The sequence below is a fragment of the Microtus pennsylvanicus genome, chromosome 1 (genome assembly GCF_037038515.1).
Source record: "Microtus pennsylvanicus isolate mMicPen1 chromosome 1, mMicPen1.hap1, whole genome shotgun sequence".
NCBI lineage: Eukaryota > Metazoa > Chordata > Mammalia > Rodentia > Cricetidae > Microtus > Microtus pennsylvanicus.
The window spans coordinates 78922529-78942819 of NC_134579.1; the positions used below are offsets into that span (position 1 = coordinate 78922529).

The window sequence follows — 20291 nt, forward strand, 5'->3', positions numbered from 1 at the left end:
GAGGGAATTAACCAAGTTACAACAGTAGGATCAAAAATAATAAGAACTGTGCAGCAGGAACTGAAATACTACTGACAGAAAGAAAAGGCCTAAATATATGTACATGGATCAGTGAGCAGTGAGCTTGGCCAGCTGCTGGCTTCTAGGCAGCTTGGTAAGCTGATATAGAAGCTTGTCATGGAGCAGCCATGCACATGACCTATCCACTCTCCTAGGCAGGTCAGGATTCGAACCTAGCCACTAATACCTATGCACACGAGCAGATTCCTCACTTACATTGTACCAGTCTTCCTTGTAACATAGTAGGGCTTGATGAAGACAAGCCTTGGTGTTCGGTAAACAAACCTGCAGAACTGCAGTCTAATATCTGGAGAACAATGTAGACAGTATATAGTGAAGATTTTAAATATTCGCTAAGAGTTGGGGGGGGTGGACTACATAGATGCCACACATGAAATTTTTTTCAAAAAAAAAAGCCTTCAATGTATCTTAATACAAATTTATTTTACCCAAAACAATACTATATGACCATTTTAAGAATAACTAAAATATCTCCTATAGTACAGAAAGAGAGGGAAGGAGGGAGGGAGGGAGGAAGGGAGGGTGGGTATTGGGAAGAAAGAGAAGGAAGAGGACCAGTGGGGAGGGGAATGGAGAACAAGAGTGGTGAATAATGAAATCCACTGAGGGCTACCTAAAAACATTGAGTAAAAAAAAAAAAAGACTGCAAGATGAGAATTATGAAAAAAATTGAAGCCATGCATATTAAGATGCTGTAAAGAAATAATAAGGTGACATTCTTGCCACTTGCAATGTATACACACACACACACACACACACACAACTGTCCTTTTCTTAAATGTCCAAGTCTCTCCCTCAACATCGATGCTTGACTCTGCAATTAAAAATCTTTTCTTAGTAAACTGTGCTTCACACCAACTCATCCTGAAATTCTACTCTGTGACCCAAGTCAAGAATGCTAGACCTCGCACTGGGAAGATGGCTCAGTCAGTCACGTCATTAGCAGGCAAGCTCAAGGACTTGAGTTAATTCCTTACATGGAAACCAAAAAGCTAGGCAGAGCAGTGTGCACCTGTACCCACCACAGGGGTGCACAGAGCTGAAAGGCACCAGCCTAGCCAAATCAGCAAACCCAATTCAGTAAACGGTTCAGAACTGAAGATGATGCCAAATGACAGCCTCTGCTTCTTTGAACAAACATGTTCACACAAACACAACCAATCGCCTCCCAAACATTGAAAGATGAGACTGCCAGAAGCATCTGAGGAGTCTATGAAAAGAAATTCTCAAGGCTCAACAGCCAGCGCATTAAGCTGCTTTTAAGATTGACTTTTTAAATTGTGTAAGTGAAAGAGAGAGCAACAGGTGCACGCGCACAAGTGCAAGTGTGTGTGCATGCGCACACATGCATGCACACACACGGGCACGCACATGCATGCATGATGACTATAAATGTCCTTGTAGTGCAGAGGACAACATCAGATCCTCTGGAACTGAAGTAAAGGAGGTTGCTGGGTAGGCCCTCTGGAAAAGCAATACACATGCTTGTGCTGAACTGTTTATATGGCAACTTGACAGCAGCTGGGATCATCAGAGAAGGTATCTTAATCAAGAAAATACGTCCAGACTTGGCCTGTAGGCAAGCCTGTGGGACATTTTCTTGATAGATGGCTATGTGAGAAGGACCAATTCACTGTGGGCAGTGTCATCCCTGGCCTGATGGTCCTAGGTGAAATAAGAAAGCAGGCTAAGAAACAAGCCAGTAAACACTAGTCCTCCACGGCCTCTGTACAGCTCCTGCCTCAGGCTTTTCCTCCGAAGATGGACTGTGTTCCTGCCTCCAGCTTCCTGCCGTCAGTATCTCAGTCCCTTATGCTGTGTCTTCCCTAGTGACCTGTACACCAAAATTCTGAAATAATAGTGTTCTTGACTGCTGCTTAGCTATTTGGCTTTATTCTTTCAACTTATATATACCTTTCAATTATTTGTTTACGGCCAGAGACTACCTTATATTTAGCAAGTACTCCCAATGGAGAACTTAGGAATCCTCTTTTCCCAAACTTTAGGTGAGGTGGGACAATCATGACATTGAGGAGTATATCACTTTAAAGACTAGTCCAATATCTTAAACCACTCTCTTGCCTGAGATCTAGGTTGAGGTAAATCAACTCTGGAGTGACTTCCACAGGGGAAAACCCATTCAGCAGCACATTTTGGATCCAAAACCCATTAGGAATGGCCTCTCCGATGGCACATGCTATGGAGCTTTCTATTCCTTTTCCTCTTTAAGTGCATTTTGTCACACCTGCAATCTCATGGATAGGGAACCCTGCTCATCTCTTGGCCAATACATTGTTTTCACACCCTCAAACTTTTCTCCTGCTGAGACCCTCTCATTTCTATAACTAGCAGTCTTATTAACTAGCTACACAATTATCTACAAGACAAATCTCTTGGTGTGTGGCTGTGAGAATTTCTAGATTGGGTTAAAAGAGGTGGCGAGACCTACCCTAAATGTGGGTGGCACCATTCCACGGGCTGAGGTCCTGAGCTGAATAAAAAGGAGAAAAAAGAGATGAATGCCAGCATTTATCTCTCTGCTTCCTACCTGCGATGTGACTAGCTGCCTAATGCTTAAGTTCCCTACCTTACTTGAGCTTTCTTGACTGTGTCTCTCAAACTAAAGGTCAAAATAAAGCCTTTCTCCCCTAAGTAGTTTGGGGAGAACTACTTTCAATATGGTTGTTTGAAAGACCAAAATAAAATATTTAATCACCACCAGTTAGTGGAACTCTTTGGGAAGAATGGAAGGTGTGGCCTTGTTGGAGGGGGTGTATCACTGGGAGTGGGCTCTAACATTTCAAAAGCCCATGCCAGTTTGTCTCTCCCTACAGATCAGACGTAAAGCACTCAGTACTGATCCAGCACCATGAAGGCCATGGACTCACCCACGAAAACTGTTAAGCCCCAAATTAAATGCTTCCTTTCCTAAGAGTTGACTTGTCACAATGACTCATCACATCAACAAAACAGTAAGACAGAAATGGGGGGGCTCTAAGATGTACAATCTATAGGGTTTTATTTCATGAGAGTTTAAGAACCCAGCTATTTTGTATATCTAATGTTTTAAAGAACTAATAACAAAATAGGCAATATGCTTTGTCTACTCAGAAAGCCCAACCCATGGGAAACTGAAGAAATACAGAACAAGGCAGTACATGTCTACTTCTAGCCGGAGCCCAATAAGCATGTATCTCAACTGTAAATACAGCACAGGCCAGTAGTGCAGTACTGTAGAACTCATTTAGAGCTGGAGCATCCTACGGTTTACTGTCCTTCTTTTTCACACTGCTTTTCTTTTAGATACAAAAGGGAATTATAAGTTGGAAATTTTGGAAACTAGACCTGAAGATAGAATACAGAAGAAATTTCCATGAGTAGGGGTGTCTTTCTGTTGATTAGCTCTTGAACAGGAAATTCTACCATCCTGCTTGTTTAGCAGGCTTCCCCTTTTGACTTTTAAGATTTTACTAGCTCTTCTCAATAATGTTTAGGTTAATTCATCTCCTCAACACATGAACTTTCAATGTTGTTTCTAGTAAGTTGTATCTTTATCATTGCAAGTGAAGTTTAGAATTAAGGATTGCTTACTACTATGGTCAAATCAGTAGCCTAAGGAAAGAAGAAGAAAAAAAAACTGGCATGTTAAATCTAAACAAACTTTGGGAAGTCACCTGGTCTATTTTTAGGTCTAACTGTGAATATGTACAAATCGTGTATATGTATTTACATATGTATAGTTATTAAAAACAAACTGGCTTCTGTGTCATGTAAACTGAAACCACTCAATTAACCCAAGTTCTTTTTAGCTCAAAAGATGTTTTGTTGTGCACAGGGTCTCATGTGGCCCAAGTTAGTTTTAAACTTGCTATGTAGCTGAGGAAAACCTTGAATTCCTTTAAGTGCCTGGATCTCTAGGTGCTAGGATTATAGGCATCTGCCACCACACACCCAACTAAAATCCTTCTGTTTAAAGATATATATTCGGCATATGAATATATGAGAGAGCTTGAGAGCATCAACAGTGTACATGTAAGGAAGGACTGAGTAGTACGTTCTACGTTATTTCTGTTACTGTGCTTGTTTATAGAAGTTTCTAGCCATTTCTCTCTCTAGTCTCCTGCCCTCAACATGCCTTAGGAGTGCTAGAATTACAGATTTGAACCAGAATTTTTTTCTTAAATGTGGGTTCCAAGGATCAAACTCTAGTCATCTGTATTGAGCTATAAATGCTTTTAGCTACTGAGCCATCTCACTGCCCATTCCCCAATCCCCCTACTCAAATTTTAAGCAAATTAATTCAAATTTGTCAGGAAAAAAAAAAGATTGTCTCCAGGACTATTAACAAATATTTTGCCTATGCTTATTTTACAACTGTTAGATATTAAAATAAAATGTCCAATGTTTTGTTTAAGATTCATCTACTTGGGTGTTTATTAAAATTACTTAGTAGAAAAATATTTTTCTCAATTTAAAATATGTATTTAAGGGCTAAAGAGATGTTCAGCAGATACTGGCTGTTCTTGGAGAAAATTAGGGTCATTTCTAGTGTAAGAAACATTAAATACTAGTCTTCTGTCAAATACTGCAAAACTTAGTCTATAACAAAGAATTCAAATCTTTTTATACCTTCCATCTTTATGAAAATATTTTAATGTCCCCACACACACAACTGAAAAAATCTTTATTCACACAAACACTATGAAGTAGTCTCAGAGATTTAATCGGCCTACTCCTTCCATTTTCCTTTATTTTCTTTGCTCTAATTTCAAACAGCTCTAATTATTCAGTCATACTTTGAGTACTGGGATGAGTATGCAAGTTTTCCCTTCATTACTGGTATTTTTGTAAGTCTCTATGATAAACATAAGTATTTCAACTTTTCTTTTTTCTTTTTTTTAAATTGAAACAAATGGATCAAAAAGCAAAGTTTCCAAAGCTGACTGAAGTTCATTTAACCACTTCCTGGTTGAGCTTTAGTTAATGAAACTGAAAGTAAAATGTGAGTTTTCTTGGGGCATAAGATAACTTTAGAGCCAATACTGTTAAAGGCAGATCCATAGAGGCAATGTCAGTCACATCCTATGCTTACAGAAAAATAAGACCAATAGCCCAAATTGTATGACTAGGTGCACTCCTATCCCCAAAATTTGAACTAGTATTTTGTCTTTTTATTTCATTTTCCTAGTAATTTTCCTATTGTTTTATAATACTGTGTAAAACTATTCACTATCGGGTGCTCACCACTAAACCTGACAACCTGAGTTTGACTGCAGGAAACTATACAGTAGAAAGAAAAATCTGACTCCTCTTAGCTGTCCTCTTGACTGTGACACAAGTGTGCACTCATACACACACATATTTGCACACATAGACGCAAAAACTTTTAACACTCATTGCAACAAACTTTTCAGTGAAAACTTAAAATTAACCTAATTGCTCAGCAGTGGTGCAGAGAATTTTAAACACTAAAAATGACAAATTCCATTGTTATAGTTCAGTATGTAGTAGCTCAAACTGGCTTGTTCATTATAACAAACAAGATGAGACATGTGTACATCCATGCAGACTTGCATAGTGTAAACACAGCAGTACACACAGCAACGACACCTGCTAAATTAAAGAGAAGGTTACATCTTCGGCCAAAGCCAAAGGATAATAAAGGACAAATGATATTAGATTTTAGCCTGATGCTCTACTTCACTGCAACATCTGGCCAGCCATTTTATCAAAAAGTCACAGTTAAATTGAACCAAAATAACAGTGGTAATTATCCTGGCTACTTGCTCTGTAAGGACTGTGGGAAGCAGGAAATATGGCTCATCTGGTGGAGGATCCACTGTCCCAGAAAGTTGTCCTTGACTTCCACATGAGCACACCTTCACTTTAACGCACTTTGTGCTGGTTAATTTTTGTAAATTGTAAACAAACAAGAAACATCTGGGAAGGGGGAACCTCAACTGAGGAACTGCCTCGACCAGACTGGCCTGTGGGCGAGTCTATGGGGCATTTTCTTCATTGCTAATTGAAGGAGAGCTACTACTGTGTGCAGTGTCCTCTTGGGCAAGTTGGCCTGGGCTATGCAGGAAACTTAGCTGAGCAAGTCAGAGAGATGAGCCAGTAAGGAGCATTCTCCCAGTGTTCTGCTGCAGTTTTTTCCTTGAGATCCTGCCCTGATGTCTTTCAGTGATGAACTGCTTCCTGGGAGTATAAAATGAAATCAAACCCTCTCCTCCCCGAGGAGAAGGACTTGTAGCACAATGGTGGCACAACTGGCTCCAAAGGTAGATGTTTACACCAGCAAGGACTGCTATTTCCTAAACCTTCCCTTAGTGCCAATCAGTCAATCTCCTCAGATGTGGAGTTGAGCACGCACCAATAGGACAAGACATAGTTATCACCTATGTCAAGAATAAAAGATGGAAAATATCTTGTCAACGTACGCTCGGTAGCAAGGTTTGTGTTCTGGTGTACCATTTGTGAAGAAAGAATGGCAATGCCCAGCTACTTCTACTTTGCTCACATGTACCTTTGTGTGACACCAAAATTATTCTTTGTTTCTAATAGTATTAGCATAAACTTGTGACTTTTAATAATAAAAGAAAAGTGGGGAGGGGGGAATGGATAAAACATAAAATATTATTGGTACGGAGAGGGGACACAGATGGAGTCAAGAATGTTGACAGTCTTCCTTCCCAGGAGGGATGAAATTCACCCTACTATGCTGATGCTATTCTGCTCCCTAGCATATACTCCGCACGGAGTGTGCTCTCAACACAGCACCTTAAGAGCATGAGTCCAAAGTCCTAGGAACCTAACCAACAATCTACTCACCTTAGAAAATCAGCTACCCTACTAACTTGTATAGGTGAGGACAACTTACTCTTTCTGTTATCCACTTTAATGTGTCAACCATGCTTAGCCAAGAATAATCAAACAGACATACTTGTTCCTCAAAGAAAAACAAACTTTATGAAAATTCATTCTTTTAATCTCAAAAGGTACCTCTAAAGAAAGAAATAATTAAAGAATAGTAAGCCTTTTCATCAAGAGAAGATTAGTTCAAACTAATCTAAATGAATGCAATTAATAAAATTCTAAGAAAAAAAAGTTAGTTTTTAACACCAGAAGATTGTAAGGATAGGTCTGGCGGCTGAATGCTTATATTCCTAACACTCAGAGTGCTGAAGCAGAGGACTGGTTCAAGTTCAAGGCTAGTCTGGAGCTAGCTATCGGGTAACATTATATCTTGAAAGGAGGAGAAGACATAAAAAACAACCTAAGACAAACTTTATTTTTATTTTTTATTTTTGGTAAAAGAACCAACTATGTAGCCCAGGTTGGCCTCAAACTCCCAATCCCCCTGCTTCTACCTCCTGAGTGACAAACTTCTTTCTTTCAACTGAACAAAACTTTGAAAATTCTTGCCTATATATTATATGCTATATAAAAATAAAACTTACCATTCCACTGGAATTATTGATCCCATTCATATTAATTTTTGTTACAAATCTAACAGATGGAGGAGCTTCTGGATATTTAGATCCACATTCTACCTTCAGACTATATATTCTGTTTTCATAGTTTGTCTGGAAAGATAGGAAAAAGAAGGCACAATCATAATGACAAAAACTAAACTCCTGCCCACCTGTTAACAAAGAAGAATGTCGTATGCACAAACTTGTTATGATGGTGTGTGACGGCATACAAACTTCTGCACAAAGCTATTTTAACTATATAGTTAGGGGAAAAATCACTAAGCATTTTTCATGCTTATAGTATGAAACCAAAATAATTCTACCAAGTGCAATCAGAATAATCAGAACTTATTTTTTGTGACACAAATGGTGTCGATAACAAATTAGAAAGAAAAACCAACTTACATTTAGATTTTACTTTAAAATAAAAAGATACTGAAAGGACAAGTGTGTGGTTTATGTCACACATATATAAAGGCTTTCATCACCCAGAACAATCTCAGTGGTTTCTATTATCTCAGTAACACTAACGATGCCTCTTTTTATTCTCACATGGATTTGTTGGCTAAAAAATTATGATCACTTTTCACAGATAGGCAGGCAATTACTTCCAACAAAGGAAAATCATAACATATCTCATCTTACAATTAAACAATTTTTCGTTTCCCATTACTTTACTACTACTTAATGAATTCTGTGGTTTATTAACTCTATTATCTGAATTAATGTATACATCATATTTATACATATTTTCAAATATGGTTTCTAAATTAATGAAGTTTAGCTAATACTACATTCTTTCTTATAAAACAGGAATTTTAAGGCTATGACTTACACTTCAAGGCTATTCAGGTTTATTCTCATTTAATAATTAGCTTTTCTTTCTCATTATAGCTTTTGCTCACTAGTACAGTTCTGAAATAGGATACTGCATAGTAAATTGATGCCTATATAAAACTAGGAAGAAAATAAGCCATATTAACAAGTACAGAGCTCATTCAAACATTTAGCTTTGATAAATGAAAGCTATTATCAAGTAGAGTTCAGATATGTAACATTGAACTGCTGTAATATAAAATTATGAAACAATCTGATACATGTTATTAAACACTTCAATATTTTGAAAGAGCTCTATAAAACTCACCCAAATTTGACAGTTAACAGTCATACACCCAGCACATTGGTACTATATAAAACTGAGTGAAATCAAACAGTTCTCAAGAGAGAATCTTTTTCATGGTTCTTCAATTTGAATGCAGATCAGATTATCTAAAAAAAATTATATTAAAAACAAAAAATTCCACGTATGGCAGTATAATTGTAATACCAGCATTAGGAAGGCTGAGGAAAGAGGATCACTTCAAGTCTGAAACTAGCCTAGGCTACACAGCAAGACTCTGCCCCCCTAAAAGCAAACAACAACAAAAAAAAATGAACAGAAGCAGATCCTTGTCCTCTTCTTCCCTGAATCAGATCACAAAACCTGGCAGGCATATCCTAAAGTAGGCCAATAAATCTCATCCTTACAGCCAGAAAACAATTTTCATCTCTGAAAAGAAAGGAATAGAAAAGAACGTAATGGACCTTATTCAGTTCCTCTCTCTCTATTCAGTACTACTAGATTAGGCTCTCTTTGCACAAACATATTCTAGACTGTTCACTCTTAATTAAGCAGTATAAAATTCTATAAAACCTACCTTGTCATGTAAAACTCTAATGAAATAAATGTATATTTCATTTTATGATACACCTTGGTCATAAGCCTTATTACACACACACACAACTCGAATGCAATGACCCAACAAAGGAGAAGGCCCATGGCCTACTGTCTGTGTCTCCGTGAGCTAAGAGACAGGAGCTACACAAACAGCCTTTACACCAGAAAAAGCAAGTAGCTTGGAAATCCCACTGGAGACCCAAATGGAGAGAAATAAAGTAGGAGCTACAGCATTTCCTCCCTATCAGGAAACTATGCTAAGAGTCTGTATGCAAGACACAGGCCCAACACATTCTTCAGATATAAAGTCTACTGAGGGTAGTGGCTGGAGAAAAAAAACAATCTAAACAATTTCAAACTTATATTTTTACCAAGTTTTGACTTAAATCTTCAAACCAGTCTAAGCCAGAATGTTATAACTACTTGCTTTTAATTTTCTTTTAGCTAGACTAACATAATAATGTTTAGACACAGTGAAAAAATATCAGTTTTCATCACAAATACCAAGTTATAAAGTCTTTTAACCACCAACCTTCTATTTCCTTTCTCAAATATCTTATGGAAGAATCAGATAAGTCAGAAGGAGGCTCTCAGGAGTGCACATGAAATCTGCACACTGTGTGCTCTTAACAGACTTGGTATAAAGGACTGCAAAGGAACACCAGCAAATGCCACAGAATACACTTGTCTAACATTGCTAATTACATTTTTTAATAAACAGGAAAAAAATCTAAATTCCATCTAAAGAGAACAGGTCTTCTTCCAACGGACGGTAAGAGAGAAAAAAAAATCGGTCCTCATGGAAGAAGTCATGATCCTAAACTACTCAGAAGGCTGAACTAGCAGGATTAAAGTACAAAGTCTACCTGGTCCACAGACTGAGTTCACAGTCAGCCTGGAGGATGCTGAGATTGGGTCTCAGAATAAAAGCAAAAAAGTCTGGGGACACAGCTCAGTGGTAGCACACATATCCAGCATGGGTGATGCCTTAGGTTCAATCCCAGTATCACAATAAACAAGCAAACAAATAAATCTTTCAAATTTGTGTTGAACACACTGAATAAGACTACTAACTAAAGAATGCACTATAGAAAAAAGTATCTCCATCTAGGAAAAAACTATGTAAAAATACTTCAGACAATTCTGAGAAAGACTGAAGAACAAATACACAAGAGATCAATAACAGTACTAGAAAATATTTACGAATCTTAGCCAGGCAATTTTGGTGCACACCTTTAATCCCAGCACTTGAGAGGCAGAGGCAGGTGGATCTCTGAGTTTGAAGCCAGTCTGGTCTACAAAGTGAGTGCCAGGCAACCAGGCTACACAGAGAAACCCTAACTCAAAAAAAAAAAAAAAAAAAAAAAAGAACCCTAGCTATTTTGTTTTATTGCTGCTGAAATGGTATGCATTCTAATTTCATATGTTCTACCACTGCACTATTACCTCCAGTGTCTTAAAATTGCTGCTCTATCTTGTAAATTATGGTATTTAGACCTCTAATACCCCACTCAGGCCTATGAAAGAGGGCAGAAGCAATTATGTAATCACTGCAAGCCAATCTAAGAGATCTTCAGTCACATAAGAGAGGAGGCAACATGTGACACTCTTCCAAATATCCCCTCCACTTCCTCTTTGACACAGAATGTCCTTTATCCCCCACAGGTCTCAACCTTCAAAAATCCTACCAATCAGTCCTTTATAGCCCATTCCAAAGGCAACTTCCTTCTCTGCTCAGCCTTCCTCAATTTGTTCCAGTAGAAGAAACATGATGAACTTGCTCAGCCATATTAAAATCTAACACTTGGACTGGTTTTTTGTTTGTTTGTTTGTTTTCTTCTCTACTAAAACACAAACACTTTGGGGGCAACAACCATGCCACTCCTCCTCAATCCCAGTTCTCAAGCTTATACCCTTCAAACAAGAGATATCAATAAATAAATGCACATAAAACATACTAAGATGCAGGAATTCTTCCTGTCAAAAGTTATCACAATTGTCTTTTATTACCAATAAAATTAAACATTCACTCAAAATAAACAATAAATATGTATAATATAGCACTGACCCTTGGTGGCCCAATAATCATGCCTGTCCACCTTGTAAGTGTCATGTCTTCATCATCTTCAAGGCCCCAGCTAACGGTACCATCACCTACTCCTTTCTGTCCTTCTTCAAGTTCTTCCAACAAGCGAAAATTCCGAGGAACTTTAACTCCTATACAAAAGAATGTCAGTGTCAACGTAAAAGCTCATAATTATTAAGATAGAAGGTTTTGTTGTTTTGTTCAGGTTTTTGGTATGGGGCGGAGGGGCCGAGAGAGGGTTTCTCTCCATAGCCTTGGCTGTCCTGGAACTCACCTGTTAGACCAGGCTGGTCTTGAAATCAGTGAGCTTGCCTCTGCCTCCCAAATGCTGAGATTAAAGGTGTGCACTGCCACCACCACCACCCAGCAAGAGATGCATAATTAAGCCTTTTGTAGATTAGTTTTCACACAATTACACCCAAAGGCAAGCTTCCCTCAAAATAGTATTGGGCCTCAGTCAATATCTGGCCTAATAATCCCTTAAGATGAAAAGGACAGTTGGTAACAATTGCAAATAGCTTTTTGGTTAAGTGGGACTTTGTATCCACCTCCCTTTTTTGGTGCTGAAATTTTATCTGGTTTGAACCTGGACAGGTCACGTATGTGCTGCAGTGGTCTCTGTGAGTTCCTACGTGTCAGTTTTCCCTAATGTAATGTCACTGGATGGTCACTATATCAACCACACCTCAGGGAAGTGCCATGTCCAGGAGCAGAAGGCCAACACAAAACAGACTCAAGATTTGTGTGTGCATAGGCTTTTTGTTTTCTTTTGTTATTTTTTACCTTGTTGGCTTTTTTATAAATGATTTTCAATTTGGTTTTTGTTTTATGAGACACACACATAGACAGACAGACAAAATATGATTAACGGGTGGCAGTTGAGAGAATATAAAGAGTTTGGGGAGAAGAAATATGATCAAAATATATAGCATGAAAAAAATATTTTTAATGAAAATGTCACTAGAAAGCATTGTGTCAAACATTATAGCAGTACTGAACATGTATATAAATTCCTACTCAATCAATTTTATACTGGCATATATCAATTATGAAGAAAATATCATAAAATGATCATTTTCCACTAGCTGAGGTTCTTAGTCAAGGACACTGACATAAAATTAATGGGCAAAACCAGACTGTTCAATTAGCAAATGATATATATGAATATACAAACTCTAATAACTTTTTATGAGAATTTTATTCAATCCTAGAAAATGCAACAAAGGGTTAAGGTTTTCTAGAATACTGATGTGAACCACCACCCATGGCCCCCACTGGTCCCAGGAGTTAGGGCTCCTGTACCTGATCAAAGGAGCCCTACATCTGCCAGATAATCTCCATCACTGAACTACCTAGGGCCTCAAGCACTCCACACAAACACACTCCCGCTGAGCTATGCTCCTATCCCTATAAAGCTTTGGAAAACAAAAACTTTGCAATTAAATTGCAGCCATCATTAGACACAATTTATACAAATGCCCGTATAATGGTAAATTTTTAATTCACACAGAAAAAAAAAAACAGATAAGACATTCCTGCTAGCCTGGTAGTGTTGGGCACACACCTTTAATCCCAGCAATTGGGTGGCAGAGATAGGTGGATCTCTGAGTTCGAGGCCAACCTTGTCCACAGAGCGAGTTCCAGGATAGCCAAGGCTACACAGAGAAACCCTATCTCAGGAGTAGGATGGGGGTAGAAAAGAAAAATGAGTATCTTGCTAAAATGAAGTCACTAGAGCAGCAATTTAACTTTCATTTCCAAAATAAATATTTCAAAAACATAGCTAACATTTAAAATATATTTATTTCTCTTGTGTTTTCCTTTGTTTAAAAACTGAGTTTCACTATGTAGCTCTGGCTAGCCTGGAACTCACTATTTTAAATTGACATGTTTCATTCACAGATTAGAAGAGAAGCATTTTTGAAGAATAAAGTATTTTAAATCTAACACATTCACCCCAAAGAGTGACTCAATAGATTTATAACTACCTCCTTATAAATCTAAGATGGCATCAACCACACAAGCGTCCATGATATAAAGCACTACAATTGAACTGTAAGACATGTGCCAGATGCTAAAATACGGCCTAGAACTAACTAGACAAAATGAAAAAGACAAAATTTAAATCAAACTTTGAACATTTGGTGCATTTGAACTATAGTTTGAACCACAAGTCAAAGGACCTCCAATTTAAATGACTTCTAAGTTTCTGAAAGCACGGTATGGGCCATGAGTTACTATATAGACAGGAAAATTAATCACACAATTATTAATCATACTCTTTGTGTGATGATCACAAAGACTCTGACCATCTCTCCCCAAACCACTCTAAAACTACATGGATTACTGATGGAGGAGGGTCATCTTTCTATCTGTTGTTTCATTGGCTAAGTAATAAAGAAACTGCTTGGCCTCTGATAGGACAGAAAATTAGGTAGGTGGAGTAGACAGAACAGAATGCTGGGAGAAAGAAGCTGAGTCAAGGGAGTCGCCATGATTCTCCTGCCGAACAAAGACGCAGGTTAAGATCCTCCCTGGTAAGCCACCTCATGGGCTACACAGATTATTAGAAATGGATTAGATCAATATGTAAGAGCTAGCCAATAAGAGGCTGGAACTAATGGGCCAGGCAGTGTTTAAAAGAATACAGTTTCCGTGTAATTATTTCTGGTAAAGCTAGCCGGGTGGCGGGGAAGCAGCCCCGCCGCTCATATTACAACAGATTACTCATTCACAAACCTATTTGCTACATATTAATACCACTAGGTAAAGAGGAAATAAGCCTCGATTATGTTAATGAATTCGGGCATAACATACCTTTAGAGTCTATCATTTCTGAATGGTAAATTAAATGCTGTAAAAAAAAAAAACATGTAACACTGTACTTGTATTTTCTCGTTAAGTCACTGGCACAGAGCCAATACCACCAGAAATGATGACACCACAATAACCCAGTGTAAAATGTGCTGAGCTTACAGCAAATGCTCTTACTCTCTCAATAGTGCTGAGAAGTGTGGCGGTTTCTCAGGAAATTCGGGATCAACCTACCCCTGGATCCAGCAATACCACTCTTGGGAATATACCCAAGAGAGGCCTTATCATACAACAAAAGTATATGCTCTACTATGTTCATAGCAGCATTGTTTGTAATAGCCAGAACCTGGAAACAACCTAGATGCCCTTCAATGGAAGAATGGATGAAGAAAGTATGGAATATATACATATTAGAGTACTACTCAGCAGTAAAAAAACAAGAACTTCTTGAATTTTGCATGCAAATGGATAGAAATAGAAAACACTATCCTGAGTGAGGTAAGCCAGACCCAAAAAGAGGAACATGGGATGTACTCACTCATATTTGGTTTCTAGCCATAAATAAAGGACATTGAGCCTATAATTCGTGATCCTAGAGAAGCTAAATAAGGAGAACCCAAAGAAAAACATATAGGCATCCTCCTGAATATTAACCTTCATCAGGCGATGAAAGGAGACAGAGACAGAGACCCACACTGGAGCACCGGACAGAAATCTCAAGGTCCAAATCAGGAGCAGAAGGAGAGAGAGCACGAGCAAGGAACTCAGGACCGCGAGGGGCACACCCACACACTGAGACAATGGGGATGTTCTATCAGGAACTCCCCAAGGCCAGCTGGCCTGGGTCTGAAAAAGCATGGGATAAAACCGGACTTGCTGAACATAGTGGACAATGAGGACTACTGAGAACTCAAGAACAATGGCAATGGGTTTTGATCCTACTGCACATACTGGCTTTGTGGGAGCCTAGGCAGTTTGGATGCTCACCTTACTAGACCTGGATGGAGGTGGGTGGTCCTTGGACTTCCCACAGGGCAGGGAACCCTGATTGCTCTTTGGGCTGACGAGGGAGGGAAACTTGATTGGGGGACAGGGAGGGAAATGGGAGGCAGCGGGGAAGAGACAGAAATCTTTAATCAATAAATAAATTTAAAAAAAATAGTGCTGCTGAGACTGAACATTCAGGGACAAAATGCCTCTTCCTAAGATCTTAAGACCCAATGATAACACCAGGTTAATGGGCTCATGCAAGCACAAAGCACCAAGTTATCTGTACATGCTACAGGTGGTGCAAGGAAATAGACAAGCTCAAAGGAGAACATGCCAGTAAAGCAGCTAACAATGCTTACCGAAGAACTATGAAGGGGTGCTTTCCTTAGAATAAAGAGGGGATACAGACAAGTAACAACACTCCACCATCTCTTCTAGTTATAATCTCAGTAAAATTAGGAATGGTACATACTTTACAAGTTAGATGTGTGGTCTTCTGAAAAAGACTACTAACTGGTTACAATTGCTCTCCTGAGTAATCCAGAAAGTTGAAGACTGAATAAAACAAAATAAACAACTATTCCTTCAAACCACTGTTTATGAGGTAAACCCTTCAAAAAAGTCAGACTTCACTAATAAGCACTTCCTCTGGGGAAATTACCTCACGTTGGTACTATTTAATAAACAGCAGCTGGTAACTTGGGTAGCTGATACTAGCACAAATCAATGTATATCAATCTGTGCATCATCTGTACTTTTCAGTAACATTAGTCACTACACTGAAAGACCTAGGCAAATCACAATATCTCCACAGAATAGATGGTCTGCAACATCCCTGATTACTAGCTACAAAGCTTGTTTAATGCGAAGTTAAACTTCAAGTCTCAAGGTGAAATCAGACTCCTGCCACTCTGTCCCATGGTAACCATATAAAACCACAAGGTCATCAATCAGAAAACGAAGGGCAAGCTAGGTGATAAAGCACTTACCAAAAGACAAATCTACACAAGGTTCTAAAGACAACACCCACACCAAAAAGGAGGACGAACAAACACATTGACCGGGAGGAATGGGCAGAGTAATGGCTTAGGAAAGGATGACCCTAGCCCTAAGAATAGCAACAAGAACTCAAGAGTTCAAAAGCTTGAGTCCTCAGGGGACAGAAGGGTAACCCAGACGCCTGAGGTCAGTACCTCCTTCCATAGCAGAGCAGAGGCAATGGGTGGTGGGAGAAGCAGGAAAAGAAAGTGATACCTAAGCATGAGCTCAAGTTCTCAAAAGAAGGGAAACAGGAGTAAAAAGAACAGGAGGAGGATGGGATTCAAAAAGCTAAGCTCAAGTCTACGGCCATACCACCCTGAACGCGCCCGATCTCGTCTGATCTCAGAAGCTAAGCAGGGTCGGGCCTGGTTAGTACTTGGATGGGAGACCACCTGGGAATACCAGGTGCTGTAGGCTTGAAAAAAAAAAAACAAAACAAAACAAAAATTAAAAAAAAGCTAAGCTCAAATACATTCTAGCTGGCCCAGTGGGCTCTCTGAAAGGCAGACTTGGCAGTAGCAATAGGAACTGAGATAAGTCCCACTAGCATAAAAAGGCACAGTGCTTACGCAAGCAGGAATGTTCTTTGCACAGTTGACTTGAAAACTAACTGTACTTTTTAAATATAATCAAATGTAGTTCTCTATTACTACATCTATGTATTATTATGTCAAGTGAAGGCAAGTGACAAAACACGGGAGAAATACTTGCGAAGTATATTATCTGAGAAGAAATTTCTATCTAGAATAAAGAACTTCTTGAACTAAACAATTAAAGAGAAGAAAAGGAAAAGCAACCCAATTTAAGAATAGTCAAAGAATTGGCCACAGTAGCACATGCCTATAATCCAAGCACTTGGTAAGTGAAGCCCAGAGAGCAAGAATTCAAGATCTGCTGGCAAAATTCTCAGGAGATAAAGGTGCTTGCCACCAAGCCTAACACCCAAGTTCAATCCCTAAGTTCCATATAATAGTAGAAAATTCGACTTTCAAGTAGCAGTCAGTCAGTCAGACAGACAGACACAGACACACACACACACAAATGTAAGGATAAATACATTTTCAAAAAGATTTAAAAGTCAGTCTTAGCTGCATACTAAATTTAAGGCTAACTTAGATTACATGACACCCTGTTTTAAAGTTTAAAATTAAAAATGAAAATAAAACTGATGAACATGGAATCTCCTCAAGAACATATAAATGGCTAACAAACATACAAAAGGATACTCATCATCACTAGGCATCAGGGAAATACCAATCAAAACCACAGTAAGGGTCGGGCAGTGGTGGCGCATGCCTTTAATCCCAGCACTTGGGAGGCAGAGGCAGGCGGATCTTTGTGAGTTTGTGAGTTTGAGGCCATCCTGGTCTACAAGAGCTAGTTCCAGGACAGATTCCACTGCTGCTAAGACTGTAAAGTCAGTTCCCTCGAACTGTCAGAGCATGGGAAGAGCAGGGCAGCAGTTCCTCCAACAGTTAAACAGTTGTCACTACTCCCCAGCAATTCCGCTTCTAAGTCTCTACATTAAAAAGCACATTTCAGAAGAGATACAAATGTTAGCAGCAGCCTTATTCCCAATAGCCACAATAAATTTTTAAAAGTAGTCAAGTGTCCATCAACAAGTGAATGGACAAATAAAATGCATAGTATAGATATGCCACATTTCTTCAAGCAGTAAAGGTATTGATGCACTGCAATACAAATGACCCTTAACACATTACACAAAGCATCACTATAAGAAACTACCTTGCCGGCAGTGGTGGCGCACACCTTTAATCCCAGCACTCGGGAGGCAGAGGCAGGCAGATCTCTGTGAGTTCAAGGCCAGCCTGGTCTACAAGAGCTAGTTCCAGGACAGGCTCCAAAGCTACAGAGAAACCCTGTCTCAAAAAAAAAAAAAAAAAAAGGAAACTACTTCAACAACTAGGGGCAATTTCAGGAGTTAAGTCCTTCCTGAGGTGTCCCCATTGGTCTTAGACCTGTGGGTAGAGCCATCAGGGTGAAAGGGCACAGTGAAGGCAAACTGCTTACCTCACAGCCTTCATGAAACAAAAACAGGGAGGAAAGGCCAGGAACAAGAATCCCAGTAACCTTAATCAGGTTCCTACTTTCCACCCCTCCCCAAATTGTCATCAATATATAAATGCATCAATGCATTGTTAATCCACTGATTACATCGAAGTCAAACAACTCACAACTACTAGATCTGCCAAATAAGGCCATGCCTTCAACACGAGACTTTTATAAGGGAACTCATATCCAAACAGTAACACAGAATGAATAAAGTGAACACATATGAAGACTAAAGGGGCAAACCTATTAGGACAGACACTGGGAAGTAGGACAGTGTGTTGTTATACGAGCGGCAGGCTACGTTCCTGGCACCCAGCCGCCCGCACGGCTAGCTTTATACCCGAAATAATTACACGGAAACTGTATTCTTTTAAACACTGCTTGGCCCATTAGTTCCAGCCTCTTATTGGCTAGCTCTTACATATTGATCTAACCCATTTCTAATAATCTGTGTAGCCCACGAGGTGGCTTACCAGGGAAGATCTTAACCTGCGTCTGTCTGGAGTGGGAGAATCATGGCGGCTCCTCACTCGGCTTCTTTCTCCCAGCATTCTGTTCTGTTTACTCCGCCTATCTAAATTCTACCCTATCAGAGGGCCAAGCAGTTTTATTACTTAACCAATGAAAGCAACAGATAAGATACAATATCCACCTCCATCAACAGTGCTAATGTGTTTAAAATTACTTCCTAAGCAATGGAAAATGCTTTAAAGTGACTGTAGAAATGACGGTGCATAGTGTGAAACCTCCCTGGAAGAAACACACCAATGAAAGTGAAAGCGATGTCACTGATGGACCAGAACCAGGAAAGCTCATGGAAGGTCTCAGTCTCAGGTCCAGGTCACATTTTTATTTCATGTTTAATACCACAAGGTGGAGTGAGCAAACAGGTAAAATTTTACAGAAGCTTATGTGGCAGTCAGCAAGTTATTAAGGGCGATGGCCCATAGTTATGGGTAGCAAGTGAAGTCATGATTGGCAGAACAGGCAGTGCTCTAAGTAAATCTCTTTTTTGTAAATACTCCACACACCTCTAAATACACTATACTCCAATAGACTGTACTCATTAAAAAGATTCAAATAGTACATTTTAGCAACGCTGTTTTTCTGGGGTTTTTTGTTGGTTTTAAGGAAGAAAAATAACTCCCTAAAACTGAACTCAAGTTTCAGCATCCTTATGATTTGTCTGGTCAAAGGCTGAAGAAGAATGGTGTTTTTAGTAACTGCTACATCCTGCATGACTTAGTTCTGGACATGATTAGGAGCAACAAGGGGATTAAGAACAGACACACATACAGAAAAGCCCATGACTGGTGAGTTATGTACACTCTGATGGAATGGCATGAACTACACACAACTGGGAATCTCAGAATTTTTATTATTTTATTTATATTATTAGCACAGAGAAATCAGTTAAATATTCTCAGGAAGAGGTCTGTAGAGGCCAGAAGTTGCAGGCTACACACACACACACACACACACACACACACACACACAGGAAACTAAGCTGCTAGTTTGTACACAAACTGTCGGCATTCACCCTAAGACATGTTTTGTCATCCCTGAGGCGTGGTTTACCAGGTTCCTGCAGGTCTGACAAGGCCACAAGCACATCACTAATACACGTTCATTCTGGACTGTACCACTCTTCACGTGTTCTTTACAGGTTCACTCAGGATTTCCTGGCTCCTCCCACAGGAAATCTCTTAGGTATCAGGGTCCCAGAGCTACTGCTCAATCTTCCTAGTCTTACCTAATATATGGTGGTAGTCTGAGATTTATGCTGGCTTGAATGAGAATGACCCCATATGCTCGCTCATCAGTTTGAATATTTAGTCTCCAGTTGGTGGAATTGTTTGGAAAATTAGGAGGCGTGGCCTTGTTGGAGGAGGTCTGTCATTGAGGGGTGGGCTTCAAAGCAGTCCTAACATTCCCTGTATGCCCTCTCTCTGCTTCTAACTTGAAGATTAAGATGCAAGTTTTCTGCTGCTGCAGCTGGCAAGCCTTTGTT

General features: G+C 39.3%; 1 protein-coding gene and 1 non-coding gene across 3 annotated transcripts in view; one reads left to right on the forward strand and one right to left on the reverse strand.

Moving 5' to 3' along the window:
• The window catches only part of Ube2v2 (ubiquitin conjugating enzyme E2 V2), a 30683-nt gene that overhangs the window by 3100 nt on the left and 7292 nt on the right, over positions 1–20291 (reverse strand). Inside the window, exons 2-4 of one of the 2 annotated variants that reach the window (XM_075970610.1) lie at positions 11345–11493; positions 7545–7670; positions 2531–2572 (exon numbers count right to left, since the gene is read on the reverse strand). In XM_075970610.1, coding sequence (XP_075826725.1) covers positions 2531–2572; positions 7545–7670; positions 11345–11493 — 317 coding nt within the window. The remainder of the gene's footprint in view (positions 1–2530; positions 2573–7544; positions 7671–11344; positions 11494–20291) is intronic. The other variant, XM_075970621.1, reaches the window with a different exon arrangement.
• On the forward strand, positions 16506–16624 carry LOC142842739 (5S ribosomal RNA). The gene has a single exon (XR_012909420.1). It is a non-coding gene; the product is annotated as a 5S ribosomal RNA (ribosomal RNA).